This window comes from Cyprinodon tularosa, unplaced genomic scaffold, assembly GCF_016077235.1.
Source record: "Cyprinodon tularosa strain WSP-4 unplaced genomic scaffold, ASM1607723v1 ctg662, whole genome shotgun sequence".
Taxonomy (NCBI): domain Eukaryota; kingdom Metazoa; phylum Chordata; class Actinopteri; order Cyprinodontiformes; family Cyprinodontidae; genus Cyprinodon; species Cyprinodon tularosa.
The window spans coordinates 20,193-34,365 of NW_024039410.1; the positions used below are offsets into that span (position 1 = coordinate 20,193).

General features: G+C 40.1%; 1 protein-coding gene across 1 annotated transcript; it reads right to left on the minus strand.

The window, feature by feature from the left end:
* Nucleotides 1–1,136: 1,136 nt before the first annotated feature.
* On the minus strand, nucleotides 1,137–13,884 carry LOC119771281 (GTPase IMAP family member 9-like). Its single transcript, XM_038267139.1, has 3 exons — nucleotides 13,863–13,884; nucleotides 10,922–11,683; nucleotides 1,137–1,543 (listed from the first exon to the last, which is right to left on the minus strand). The coding sequence occupies exons 1-3, from the start codon at nucleotides 13,882–13,884 to the stop codon at nucleotides 1,137–1,139; spliced, it is 1,191 nt and encodes a 396-aa protein (XP_038123067.1).
* Nucleotides 13,885–14,173: the final 289 nt, after the last annotated feature.

Below are 14,173 nucleotides of genomic sequence, written 5' to 3' on the forward strand. Positions count from 1 at the left end.
ATTAAAAAGCTGCACTAAATCAGACATGCCAATTTCCCCTTCTTCGCTGTCAGAGTCACTTTCCGTGCCGGGCGGCTCCTCAGAAATAATGCCGGCTTTTGCGAAAGCTTGAACAACAGTGCCAGCAGACACGTTAGTCTAAGCATCAACAATCCATCCGCAAATGGTGGCGTAATTTCCCCGGCACTGCCTTCCACTTATCCTGAAACTGTGGTCTCCGTCGGTCATCCATCGCTCCCACGCCGCCTGCAGCCTTACTTTGAACGGCCGGTTCACACCGATGTCGAGCGGTTGAAGTTCCTTTGTCAGACCTCCCGGGATAACAGCGTTCATTTGATTCACCTTTTTTTTCACATCGGCTGTGAGATGGGCACGCAGTCACAGATTAACAGCGATGGTGATGCGTGGAAAAAACCACCTGGTCTCCTCACATACACCTGCCTCAGCCACGCTTTCATCATCTCCTCATCCATCCAGCCTTTTTCATTTGCCTTAATATCATATGTCATATGTCCATATGTCCAGCAGCAAAACTTCAATTTTTCCATCTCGAGCAGCAGCAGCGCGTTGGCAGATGCTTAAACGCTCCCGACGCGCAGCGCCTGCTGCTCAAAACGCGCTGCGGGACCTTTTGCTGCGCCTATACGCGCGTCAACCATTGACTTTGCATGTAAACTCACTGCTTCTGCTGCACCTGCTGGGTCCGGTTCACACCGATGTCGAGCGGTTGAACAGCGAGCACTGCGTTAATTTGTTTCACCATGTTTTTCACATCAGCTGTGAGATGGGCACGCATGGTGTCACAGATTAAAAAAAACACCTGGTCTCCTTACATTCAGCCACTCTTTCATCATCTCCTCAATGAGGTGGTCTCAAAAGTCGCAGTTACAACACACATAGGGCGCACCGAACCATAGGGCGCACCGCACATTTTGAGGGGAAAAAAAGACGTTTAAGTGCGCCTTATAGTCGTGAAAATACGGTACTTCTTTGTGGTCTTGTTCATCTTTCTTTGGTTTTGGAGGCATGATTCTGCTCCAAATAAGGGCAGGTTATTGCTGGGTTACTTGTTAGCAGTGGAAATGAGTAAAAAAATCAGTAGAAGTAATAAGGTTGGGGAACGCTGAAAAATGCGTCTAGCCCATCGCAAGTCTCAACCGGAACTCCTCCTCCACACTCTTTAATGGGATTTGCTCAGATTCAGTGTTGCCCAGAAAAGTGTCACTCAAATCACTATCATTCTCATTTTCCCCTTGTTGACGTTTAAATGCCGCACGCGTGACTGCGCAGGACGTAAACACATCAGGGAATGTACGAGCAAGTTCATCAGGACAGGTGCGCCGGGACAGGTGTAACGGGACAGGTGTAACATCTGCAGTAACCAGCACTCGACCCCCAGCCAAGTCGTTGCCCATGATCATGGAGATGCCCGCTATTTGAAAACTAGGGCGCACCCCAACCACAGCGTCACCAGACCACAGCCCAGACTGGATCACAACTTTGTGCAGCAGAACCCCAATGTCTCGCATGCCGAAACCACGAACTGGTACATCAGAACCGATCGCAGTGTCACCATTTAGCGGCAAAATCCCCTCCAAAATAAAGGATTCAGAGGCAAATATTTTCACAGGGATTTTCTCACCAGCAGGAGACACAGAAACAAACCCATCCATAACGAAAGGCTTAATATCAACATACTCGCAAGACTGTGTAGCTGAGGAAGACTGAGCAACGGGTTTTACGGTCTTAATTAAAGCGACCGGCTTAGTGTTCTTTTTCTGTAAAACCGGACAGTTGGCCACAATATGTCCTCTCTTCTTACAATAAAAACACGTTACATTAGTCTTCAAATCCAACCCATGGTCCAACTTACTCTCAACACCCCCGAGCGTAGTATGTGTATCTGACTCCATAAATGAAACAGCCTTCGCACATTCTCTTCCATTATTTCCAGGTTTGACAAAATTATTAGAAACATGTGATCGCTCAAAATTACCCCTGCGCGTCAACATATACTCATTAACAAGAACTGCAGCTTTTGACACTCTGACACTTTATTTTCATGCAAATAAGTGGTAATTTTCTCCGGCAAGCTGTTTTTAAAATCTTCCATCTAATGAGCTGCTTAAGTTGTGCAAAGTCCTCAACATTTTTAGCAGCGCACCAGCGATCAAAAAGAATTTCTTTATCTCTAACAAAGTCTACATAAGTTTGACTATAATGTTTTTTCAAATTGCGAAATTTTTGGCGATAAGCTTCAGGCACTAGTTCATACACAAAAAAGCACTCTTAACTTTATCAAAATCCAAACTATCTGCCACAGACAGCGACGCATATGCCTCTTGCGCTTTGCCAACCAACACACACTGCAACAACAAAGTCCACACCTCCCGCGGCCAATTAAGTGCGAGTGCCCACGTTTCAAACAGCATGAAATATTTATCCACATCTCGCTCATTAAATGGAGGAATCAAGCGAACATTCTTACCAACATCAAACCCACTTGATTGAGATTGCAAAGATTTAGCACCAAGCTCAAATTCCTTCAGACACAGTTCAGCTTGTATTTCTAATTTCCTTTCCTCCAGATACAGCTCTTTCTCTCTCAAAGCAAGCCGACCTAATTTAACTTCAGTTCCTTCAATCGAACCGGATCATCTGGGAAGGAAGCCCCTGATGGAGACTCAAGAAGACTCTTTGGTAACATTGTAGCTGGACATATCCCAACCTGAACCAGTGCCGCTAAAAACTCAGCTTTAACTGCTCCTCGTTTAGCACGTTTATTCACTGTAACCTTGAAATGCTCAGCTACTAACAGCAACTGATCCTTTGTGCATTTACCCAGGGACTCCAATGTGGGCTTAACAAGAAACTCATCAAGGTCAAACTCCATGTCTAGACCTAAGAATCAAGCCACACTACTACCACAAGCCCATGCACAAACCAAGGCCACAAAAATGCCACACTCAGATGTTACCAATTAAATCACCGCAACGCACGGCAGCTGCACGCAGACCCAACACACCGCCAAAACAACCACAGTTACGAATAGCTGTGAAAGGCAAACTTAGTTTAGACAAGCCCCCATAAATATGTAATGACCACCCAGGCCACAACATATTTGAGGACACGAGACAAACATGATGTTCAACAGAATTATTTTATTCTTAATCTCTGGAACTTCTTTTTAGATCAGTTGTTTTGTTTTTTTCTGCAAAGAGACAAAAAAAAACAGTCAGATTTTTCCCCAGTTCTCCGTGTCCAAAAAAAACTCTAAGAGAAAAAAAAACAAAGTATGAACAGAAAGTTGGACCTGGTGAGCTAATCCAAAGAAAACAAAACGTTATGGTAGAGGGCCAACCCTACACAGGGCCGTCAAAGCATCTGCTAGTAATGAACTAAGGGTTAAAACCCTAAAAAAAATAAAAAAAAGAACAAAAACAGGACAACCGGTTCCACCAGGTCAAAGTTACAAAAAAATCAGCAAAAACAAAGGCTAACGAACAAAAATACCACATGGCAGGCTGGAGAGGTCAGTGGCGGCCTACAAAGACGGGAGACGTGCGAATCGCGTCTGGACGCTCCCTCTGTGACGGTGGCTCGATCAGAAGGTTCGAAGGGAGAGAGAGAGAGAGAGAGAGAGAGAGAGAGAGAGAGAGAGAGAGAGAGACTAACAGGTGGAAACCCAGCCTACTTATAGGCGGAACAATATCACGCAAATTAACGTAATCGATTTACAAAAGAAAAAATAAATAATTATCAACTCTAAAATTTAAGTGACTCAACTAAGGTCTATACAACACTAAAAGAAAAAAAAAAGAAACAAAAATAATTAATGTGCCTGACGCACATAACAGTACGACTCCACGAGATAAGTGATGACTACGCTATTTTAAGAGATTTGTAAATTGTATTTTTGACTAAGTAAAATTCCCTTGGAGATATCTCAAAAATAATTAGTGATATCTTGAACTACAGACTTTATAGTTAAGATATCTTCAACTATCATTCGTCAAAATGACGTAGCATTTTTTGCGGAAAGTTAACAAAGGCATCCTATCCTTTCTGATGTTTGCTAGTCGGTGGTCTGCGATGATGACCAACATGAATTCTCTGGTTTTTAAAACAACCTCTAGTGCTGCAGCTTGAACTGGTTTGGAATTGCAAAAAAGGCTTAAAGGGGATCGCTGTTTTTTTTACATTGGGCCCTTGACTTTACGTTATTACATCATGTTCTACTCGACTATATGAGTTTTGTATCATTTGGAGCTGTTCTTAAGATATTCCGTTAGGTTATATTCAAGTAACGTCTTTCTTTGGGCAAATGAGTTGAAGGCACAAACTAAACTGTTCATAATTTATCCATAATATTTTTTTTTATTTATATGTTTTAAAAACAAAGCAGCGCGTGTATGACGTCATCCGCGTGCCAGACTGGAGTTGTGACAGGCAGCCCGGGCCACAGGCGGCAACGCTCTACTCCTTCTATTCATTCTAGCTAATCTGAATCGCTCAATTCCATTTGGAGAGCAAGATCATCTGTGGTAGTAGAACTAGACATCTTCCAGGCATGTGAGTAAAACTAGCAGTAGTTCAGCGGACAGGATGAATGAAAGGTAGTCGCCGTGCGTGTATGACGTCATCCATTCGCCGCTTCGTTTAAAAAAATATATAAATATAAAAAATATAACCGCGGATGTCTGTTATGAATGCTGGGGTACCATAAAGAATAAATTATGAACAGATTAGTTTGTGCCTTCAACTCGTTTGCCCATAGGAAGATTTTACTTGGATATAACCTAAAGGGATATCTTCAGAACAGCTCCAAATGACACAAAACTCATATGGGTGAGTAGAACATGATGTATTAACATAAAATCAATGTAAAAAAAAAACGTCATTCCCCTTTAAGCTCCATTCCTCTACCAGAAGCCTGTGAGCTTAAGGGTTCTCCTCCGTATCTTAGCTTTCCTTAGAACAGCACAGGTCTGGCCTGAGATCTCTGCTGTTTCTCCGGGTATCTGTTGGAGTCATTTCTCCACAGTGGTGGTTACTGTCACCAGGGCTCCAATGACCATTGGCTCTACCATTGCCTTCACCTTTCAGGCTCTCTCTAGCAGGGAGAGCCTGCCTGTCTGCCTGCCTGCCTGGCCGCTCGCCCGCTCAAGTTAAATAAACGGATATTAATGGATTTCACTCAGTCGGCACTTTATTGCTTGGTATCCACCCCAGTTCTGATCTGAAAGCGTTCGTTCCTCCTTACTTACAATACTGGAAAGTAGTCAGAGTCAAAACAAAATCAATCTATCTATCTATCTATCTATCTATCTATCTATCTGTCTGTCTGTCTGTCTGTCTGTCTGTCTGTCTCAGAAAAAAACAAAGAGGACTTTAACAACAGTAGCTCTGCTTCTCACTCTAAACCAGGTCTCTTTACCACTGCCCTTCATGTTTTAGATGTGTCTCTCAAGCACACCTGAATAGTAATATGTCCTCTGCAGCCATCAAATGCTGCTAAAGTCTGTTGATAAACGTTTCATTCTGTTCAGCTGTGTGGAGGCAGGGAAGCACCTAAAACATGCAGGAGTGTAGGCGCTGAGGACAAAGGTTAGGAAACCATGTATAAACCCACATGGAGTAAAACCTGGCCGTGGATGCGTAGTACTTGAGTCAGATATGTGATGCTTTGATCACATCACCGCCAGTCATTCTCTCCTGGGTCTGTGTCATTGCTATCAGGTCTTATTCTCGGGACTTCTCTTAACTTGGCTTTGGTTGGTTGGTCCTGTGGTGTAAGCTGTGATCTGCAGATGTTCATCTCTGCTATCACCATCACTTGATCCACTGACCCGTTTAATGATCGGCTCCCATATTGACCCAGTCTGGAGCCTTGTATACTGTTTAACTTTCTATGGCTGTCTGAGACCAAAGCAAGTGGAGTCCATGAAAAATTCATTTTCAATATCCTAAGAAAAAAAAAAAAAAAGACCAACCAGTATAGCATGCGCGTTTCCTGTCACTTGAGCGATGAATCGTGCCGCCTGCGCTGTGCGGAGATGCAGGGGAAACCATGTCTGATGGGGAAACGCAGCTCAATGTAACACCGGTATTTCCATCTGGAAAACGCTGTTTTGCTGCTGGAGTCCTCCTCACGCTCCATCTCTCTGTGTGTGCTGTATTTTAAAACCCACCAGCGGAAACACCCACCTACCCAACTGACACACGGAATCTCACTGTACATCAGCCAATTTCATCCTCCACTCTCTCATGACAAGGCGAGCACGAGTCCTATCATGAAAAAAAAAAAGGTTAATTGTGTGACCTGAGTAACGTCCAGTAACGGGGTGTCGGCAATGGTAACTGCATTATAGTTACAGTCAAAGTAATTAGTTAGATTACTCGTTACAAAAAAAAGGTTACGGCGTTAGTAAACCAAATTTATACAAGGATATACAAGTATTCATGTCCCACTATTTCCTTGGTTTATCGTCCATATTTGGTTTGTCAACTCTCCTGTCATTGTTCTATCTAGTCTTTTGAACCACATACAGTGGGGCAAAAAAGTATTTAGTCAGCCACCAATAGTGCAAGTTCTCCCACTCAAAAAGATGAGAGAGGCCGGTAATTTTCATCATAGAGATACCTCAACTATGAGAGACAAAATGAGAAAAAAAATCCAGAAAATCTCATTGTCTGATTTTTAAAGAATTTATTTGCAAAATATGGTGGAAAATAAGTATTTGGTCAGTTACAAACAAGCAAGATTTCTGGCTCTCACAGACCTGTAACTTCTTCTGTAAGAGGCTCCTCTGTCCTCCACTCGTTACCTTCATTAATGGCACCTGTTTGAACCCGTTATCAGTATAAAAGACACCTGTCCACAACCTCAAACAGTCACACTCTAAACTCCACCATGGCCAAAACTAGAGAGCTGTCAAAGGACACCCGAAACAAAATTATAGACCTGCACCAGGCTGGGAAGTCTGAATCTGCAATAGGTAAACAGCTTGGTGTGAAGAAATCAACTGTGGGATCAATTATTAGAAAATGTAAAACATACAAGACCACTGATAATCTTCCTCGATCTGGGGCTCCACGCAAGATCTCACCCCGTGGGGTCAAAATGATCACAAGAACGGTGAGTAAAAATCCCAGAACCACACGGGGGGACCTAGTGAATGACCTGCAGAGAGCTGGGACCAAAGTAACAAAGGCTACCATCAGTAACACACTACGCCGCCAGGGACTCAAATCCTGCAGTGCCAGACGTGTCCCCCTGCTTAAGCCAGTACATGTCAAGGCCCGTCTCAAGTTTGCTAGAGAGCATTTGGATGATCCAGACGATGACTGGGAGAATATCATATGGTCAGATGAAACCAAAATAGAACTTTTTGGTAAAAACTCTACTCGTCGTGTTTGGAGGAGAAAGAATGCTGAGTTGCATCCAAAGAACACCATACCTACAGTGAAGCATGGGGGTGGAAACATCATGCTTTGGGGCTGTTTTTCTGCTAAGGGACCAGGACGACTGATCCGTGTGAAGGAAAGAATGAATAGGGCCATGTATCATCAAATTTTGAGTGAAAACCTCCTTCCATCAGCAAGGGCATTGAAGATGAAACGTGGCTGGGTCTTTCAGCATGACAATGATCCCAAACACACCGCCCGGGTAACGAAGGAGTGGCTTCGTAAGAAGCATTTCAAGGTCCTGGAGTGGCCTAGCCAGTCTCCAGATCTCAACCCCATAGAACATCTTTGGAGGGAGTTGAAAGTCTGTGTTGCCCAGCGACAGCCCCAGAACATCACTGCTCTAGAGGAGATCTGCATGGAGGAATGGGCCAAAATACCAGCAACAGTGTATGAAAACCTTGTGAAGACTTACAGAAAATGTTTGATCTCTGTCATTGCCAACAAAGGGTATATAACAAAGTATTGAGATGAACGATTGATTTGATTGATTGAATGATTTGTTATTGACCAAATACTTATTTTCCACCATATTTTGCAAATAAATTCTTTAAAAATCAGACAATGTGATTTTCTGGATTTTTTTTTCTCATTTTGTCTCTCATAGTTGAGGTATATCTATGATGAAAATTACCGTGGGAGAACTTGCACTATTGGTGGCTGACTAAATACCTTTTTGCCCCACTGTAGAAAAAGGTCTTAATGGAAAAAGTGGGATGAAAAAACAGAATGATTTATTAAATATGCAATCAAAGAGGATCTAGTTGGGGGACAGCAGAGGGACGCGGCCAGGAAACTATGCATGGAATGACTATGGCTTGAGATGCACTCAGATGAATTAGTGACCAGGTCTAACTTTGAATTAGGGCTTGGACCATCAGGGAGAGGTGAGTGGATTTGAAGGAGTTGGATTGATTGTGTGGAGAATCTTAGGGTGTTTGAGTGGAGGCCTTGCTGACTGGATGTTTCTGAGATGGTCAATCGATCCAAATCTTTCCTGCCTTGTAGTTGGCAGAGTGTAATCATGTGGAACTGCTGTGAATCTACTGCAGCCTTAATGATCCTTGTAGTTTGTGCCAACATGTACAAAGAAAGCCACCTGCTATAGTCTGAAATAAAAGGAGTGCAAGCACTGTTCGGTGTGGGTACATATTAGGGATGTAAATAATAATCGTTTTGTATTGATGCATCGACACGTCCACAAGAGTATCGGTCTATTTTTATCCATTTTGCTCCTGGGCGTAATTCTCCTCCCGTGCTGCGGTGGCGTTAAACCTATTTTGCCCTCCTACCTCGCTTCCTGGTTATACTCTTACAGCAGTTTGTTGCAGTTTGTAGCAGTAAGCTTGACACAGATATGCCCAGTATTGAAGCGTGGTTTGTGCTACACGTTGTGGATCTAGATATGGGCGAGGAGGAGAGGAGTGTCGAAGTAGTTCGACACCGGAGGGGCATGAGGGCCAAAAAGAGCGGAGATCCAGGTGGAAAAAGGGTCCCAGCATTCTCGCGTACCTCCCCCTTCTAGCTGGTCAAACTTCATGAGTTGTTTTCCGTAATTTCGGTCATAAAAACAAAACAAGCCGTCCTCCAGCTGCGGCACTGTCTGCGGTCAGCTACAATTTGGAAGAGGTGCAGCGGAGCGTCTGCGGAGGGGGCGAGGAATTTCATTGCACCCATTGCATTGATTTTGTGCAGTATTTTTTGATGGAAGGCCTTTCAGAATCTATAGCGCAGGAGTATTATTATTTTTCAGTGAATGAGGTTTTAATAGGAATAAGTGGAGTACAACTTTTCTACTTCTGTTAGTCGCTGTTGTTTCTCAAATAAAATGCATAACGATATTACAGCTTTCATTGATTTATTTCGAATTTGAAACATTGTCTAGCCTGTAAGGTAAAAAAAAAAATGAACCAATTAATCGAATGGAATTGTATCGTGGTGTATTCTTGAGTATCGAAAATAATCAAAACGTTGGGTCAGAAAATTAATACTGAATCAAATCACCATGATGGGTGTGATTTACACCCCTAGTACAAATGGGAACTTTCCTTATTATAAACAATCTGTTCTTAGCTTCTCTGAGTCAGAGAGCCTCCTTTAATTATTCTCTGTATTAGTTTTACAAATAGAAACCATCCTTGGCTCTCAGTGCCTTTTACATGAGTAGAATGAAGCTGGTTGGGTTTCGATACCACACCTATGAACATTTGTTTGTTCAAATCACTTGACAGGACTAGCCGGTTTTGGGAACAACCATTGCCCTTTGTTTGTTGATGTGTTAAAAGCACATCAATAATCCAATACGGCACAGAAAAAGGGAGATGCTTATTTATGGAAACCAGTAAGAAATGTTTATCATCTCTTCCAAAACTTCCCGCAACTCACTTACTTTTAAGCAAATTGCTTTTTGCTTCACTTCCACTAACCAGTGGCAGATCAGACTAGGCTAAACTCTTCACTTCCTTCATCTTACTTTCCTCTGTTGCTATCATATTTCATTTTTAGCCATATTTTACAGATAAATGTCATGTTTATCCTGCTAAATTTTAAAATCCACTTTGAGGGACTTCAGCTTAGTGAGCAACACGGATAAGCTATTTATATTAGCAGTTCCCTTAAAGTTAGCTTTATTTTATAATCAGATTGTCACAGCTTGGTTCATGGGTTATATTTAAAACCTCAGCTGTATATCTTGGCCTAAAGTTTTGACTTAATGTTTCCTTCCCGGTCATGGTCACATAACTACCACCTTCCAAACATCCACCCCACCCAGCTGTTTATCACAATACCTAGCACCAGTTTAATTGGTTGACATATAGGTGACTGTTGTTAACACTATATATAAACTGTAACTAGTCATCATGCTCGTGTGGCCTAACTGAAGATTTTTTACTTTTAATATGAGAGGAAATTTAAATGAAACATTTCACTTAATATAACTGAATCAGAATCTTGCTCACCTATCTAGATTTGGACAAGTTTTCTTCTAAAAATCAACTAGTTGCTAAGGCAGGATTGATCAGCTGTTTTGGGTTTGTGGCCTTGGCTCCTTAAAGCTACATCTGAAGGGGTTTAAAAGACCACAGAAACACTACATAATTTATGCAATTATTTTATTGATTCAAATGAGAACAGAACCTCATCATATGGGGAAAGAAGTTCAATATTTACAACACTGAGCTATAACTGATACAGAATCATTATGAGCTTTGATATTCAGTTTAATGAAAGGCAAGATAACCTGTTTTAAGGTAATTTCAGTTACAATCATACAGTTTAGAACTTTTCAGACTCCCTTTATTGCTAATTATTAGAAAAACTCTCAGATAATAACCTTGTCTCCATATTAAAAAGGTGTAGATACACAATCATTATCATTGTATTGTACCCTACTGCAAGCAGCATTTTGATGGTGATGATTTTCCTGCTACGGCTCCCATAATGATAACGGTACCTAATACGGCCCCAAGAACAGCTACAGTGGTTTCCATAGAACTTTCAAAGACATCCAATTTAGATTCCTTTTCTGCTTTTCTGATCGCCTCTCTAACATCTATTGCTGGGTTTTGGGTTAGGATGGTCAGAACAGCTTCTACTTTGACTCTCTGAGCTTTTTGAAGCGTCTCGTTGGTGAAGTAGTTTCCTCCATTTCGCTGAACCATCCAGCTAACTTTCATAAGCAGCTCTCTAACTTGGGACGGATCCTTGGATCGGTTGTTGAACAGATGATACACTCCACCACACTGAGAGATGAATTTCTGCAGAGATTGATTTTCCTTTATAAAATCAGTGATATCAACCCCGTCCTCCGCTAGATCATCTCCATGAGTGAACAGCACCATGGTATAACTTGCTGCCTTCTCTCCAAAAATCGACTGGATGAGTTTTAATGTTTTTTGTTCTTGTTCTGTGAATCTGCCTGGCTGGATCACAACTAGAAAGACATGAGGACCAGGAGCGCAGAGAATCATGCATCTTCTAATCTCATTGATGATATCCTTCTGATCCTTTTCCGTATAACACAGACCTGGAGTATCAACTACAGACAGAAACTGACCCTCAAACTCAGCTGTTTCCTTTTGACACGTTAAATTTACTGAGGAGGGGTAGGCGATAGATTTGAAGCATTTCTTTCCCAAAATGGTGTTTCCTGCTGCGCTCTTCACAGATCCAGTTTTTCCAAATACGACCATCCTGATGCACTGCTCTGGTGCTTCTGTTAGAGATATAGATAACGATATATTGTTTTAGTAAGAAGCATTTATACAATGACATTTACTGTTAGTAGTTTATGATCATGAGGAGGTTTTGGAAAATCTTAATATCATTGTGAGAAGTTTGATTCCAACACTACAGCCTTATGCAAACATAAAACAGTCATGTGACTAAGAACAAATGTCGATGTGCTGTGGACTGCTAAAAAGGCTACACTGAAACCTTTGGGGACCTGCATGCAGCTTCAGTTGACGTCACATCCATAGGACTGCCAGGAAATCTGGCTCGCTGAGTTGCAAAGTGTTATGCAGCACACAGCCCATTCAAGGCAATGGAGATATATCTGGCCAGGCTTGTTGGTTCTGGTTTTTAATGCTTATCGATTAGTATTAAAAAACTGGATATGCATGTGTATTATTTCACATTTCCTGCCTCTTGTTCCTTTAAACACAATTTCAGAGGCACAGTGAATGTTAAATAAAAGATTATGACTCATTTAAAAATAAAACTACAAATATTCCTCGTTACAGAAGGAATCAGAAAAGCCATATACTTATCAAGACCATTGATTCAAAATAAATAATTAAAAGATGTAAATTATTTGAACTTTACTGGGGATTTGAGAATACAGAGAAGAATGTTAAAGGGACTGTGTCCTTCAAAGACCTGTCTCATTTAAACCAGATCCTTCAAAGACACTAAAGGCTAGAATTCATCAGCTGTGGAACGGCCCAGTCTTCAGTTAATGCCCTGCCCTCACCTCAGCTCTTTGGTCAGCTAGCAACTGTGACGGCATGAAGAATGCCAATGAAGGCCCCCACCTTGTCATTGTTAACATCCTTCATCCTATCCTATTCTTATAAATAAGATTGATTCTGTTACATATAAGATAAGAAACAAAGTATATACTTTGTTAGCTTACTTAAGTAAATTCTAGCTATCTATACCAGAATCATGCATCGGGTGGGGTAACTATATAAAATGTACATCTATGGGAAGAAAAAAAAAAACATATTATATCAGGAATTTGTGAGCAAAGGTCTAAATTGTATTACTTTTGTAATGCTTTTTTGTACTATCTACACTCTTTTTATATTGTCTGTTGTATTTTTATCTTTAATGGCATCTTCCTTTAACTCTTTGTGCTCTTTATAAACTACTGGAACTCAAATTTCCCTGAAGGAGTAATCCCAAGGAATAAATCAAGTTAAGACTAAGTTTAAATCTAAGTCTAAATGAACAAAATGCGGGTATCATAGAGTTAAATATCATAGAGTTAAAGGATGACTGAAACTTATTTAAATGTTCTTATTTATTAACTCTACATCTTAAAAATGAATTAATTCAAGAATATCCAAATAACAGTATTTTTGTTAAGCAACAAGGCAAACCTTCTTACTTTGGCCAGTTTGTTAATCTCTGAATGCATCTCACAATGGGATTTGATTGTGAGGCAATGTTGTACTTTTACACTTTTACTTCAGTAGAAAGCTGGAGTAGATACTCTAATTTCTACAAAAGTGCTTTTAAGCAGTAGGATTTATACTTCTCCTGGAGTACATACATTGGTTGGATAATGACTAAATGGCGAGGCAGCATCTGACATAACCAAATTGAACTGTATATATATATATATATATATATATATATATATATATATATATATATATATATATATATATATATATATATATATATATATATGTATAGATATATATATATGTATAGATATATATATATATATATATATATATATATATATATATATATATATATATATATATATATATATATATATATATATATATATATATATATATATATATATATGTATAGATATAGATAGATATAGATATATATATATCTATAAAAACATTTTAAAAAATTGTTAATAATGAACCAATTTATGAACCATGGCTTTGTATGTGTTTGGCAGCTGAGCTTTTGCTTTCAAGGTAAGCAGCGATTATACCTATTATAATTATTCATTGGAGGCTAACTAACCTTTAAGGAGGATGGCATCCTGTGAACATTGTGTTTTTTTTTCCATTACCAACATAAGGCAACACAATTAGCTGCAGGAACCAGTTCAACAGGATCTAATACATATTTAGGAAATGCTCAGCTGAGTTTTTTCTAACCTTAATGAGAGACACTAATTGTGATCTTTATGCCGCTACCTGGATAAGGAGTAAAGTTCATTGTTACAACAAAGAGCCAAAGGAGTAACAAGAATTCAGAAAAAAAATAACATTAAGGAAACATTCAGATTTTCTTCCATTTCTTAAAATTTATTAAAGTTAATTAGAAATAAAACATTATTTTTTCTTTAAAACTTTACATAATTTTAAGTCAATGGTTGTATGTAAAAAAAAATAATTAGGTCATTTATACAGCACAAATTCACAACTGTCAAATGTCATATGAACACAATTTGCAAGAAAAACCACATAATGTTTTAATCAAGGGAAACCCAGAATACTTACCAGTA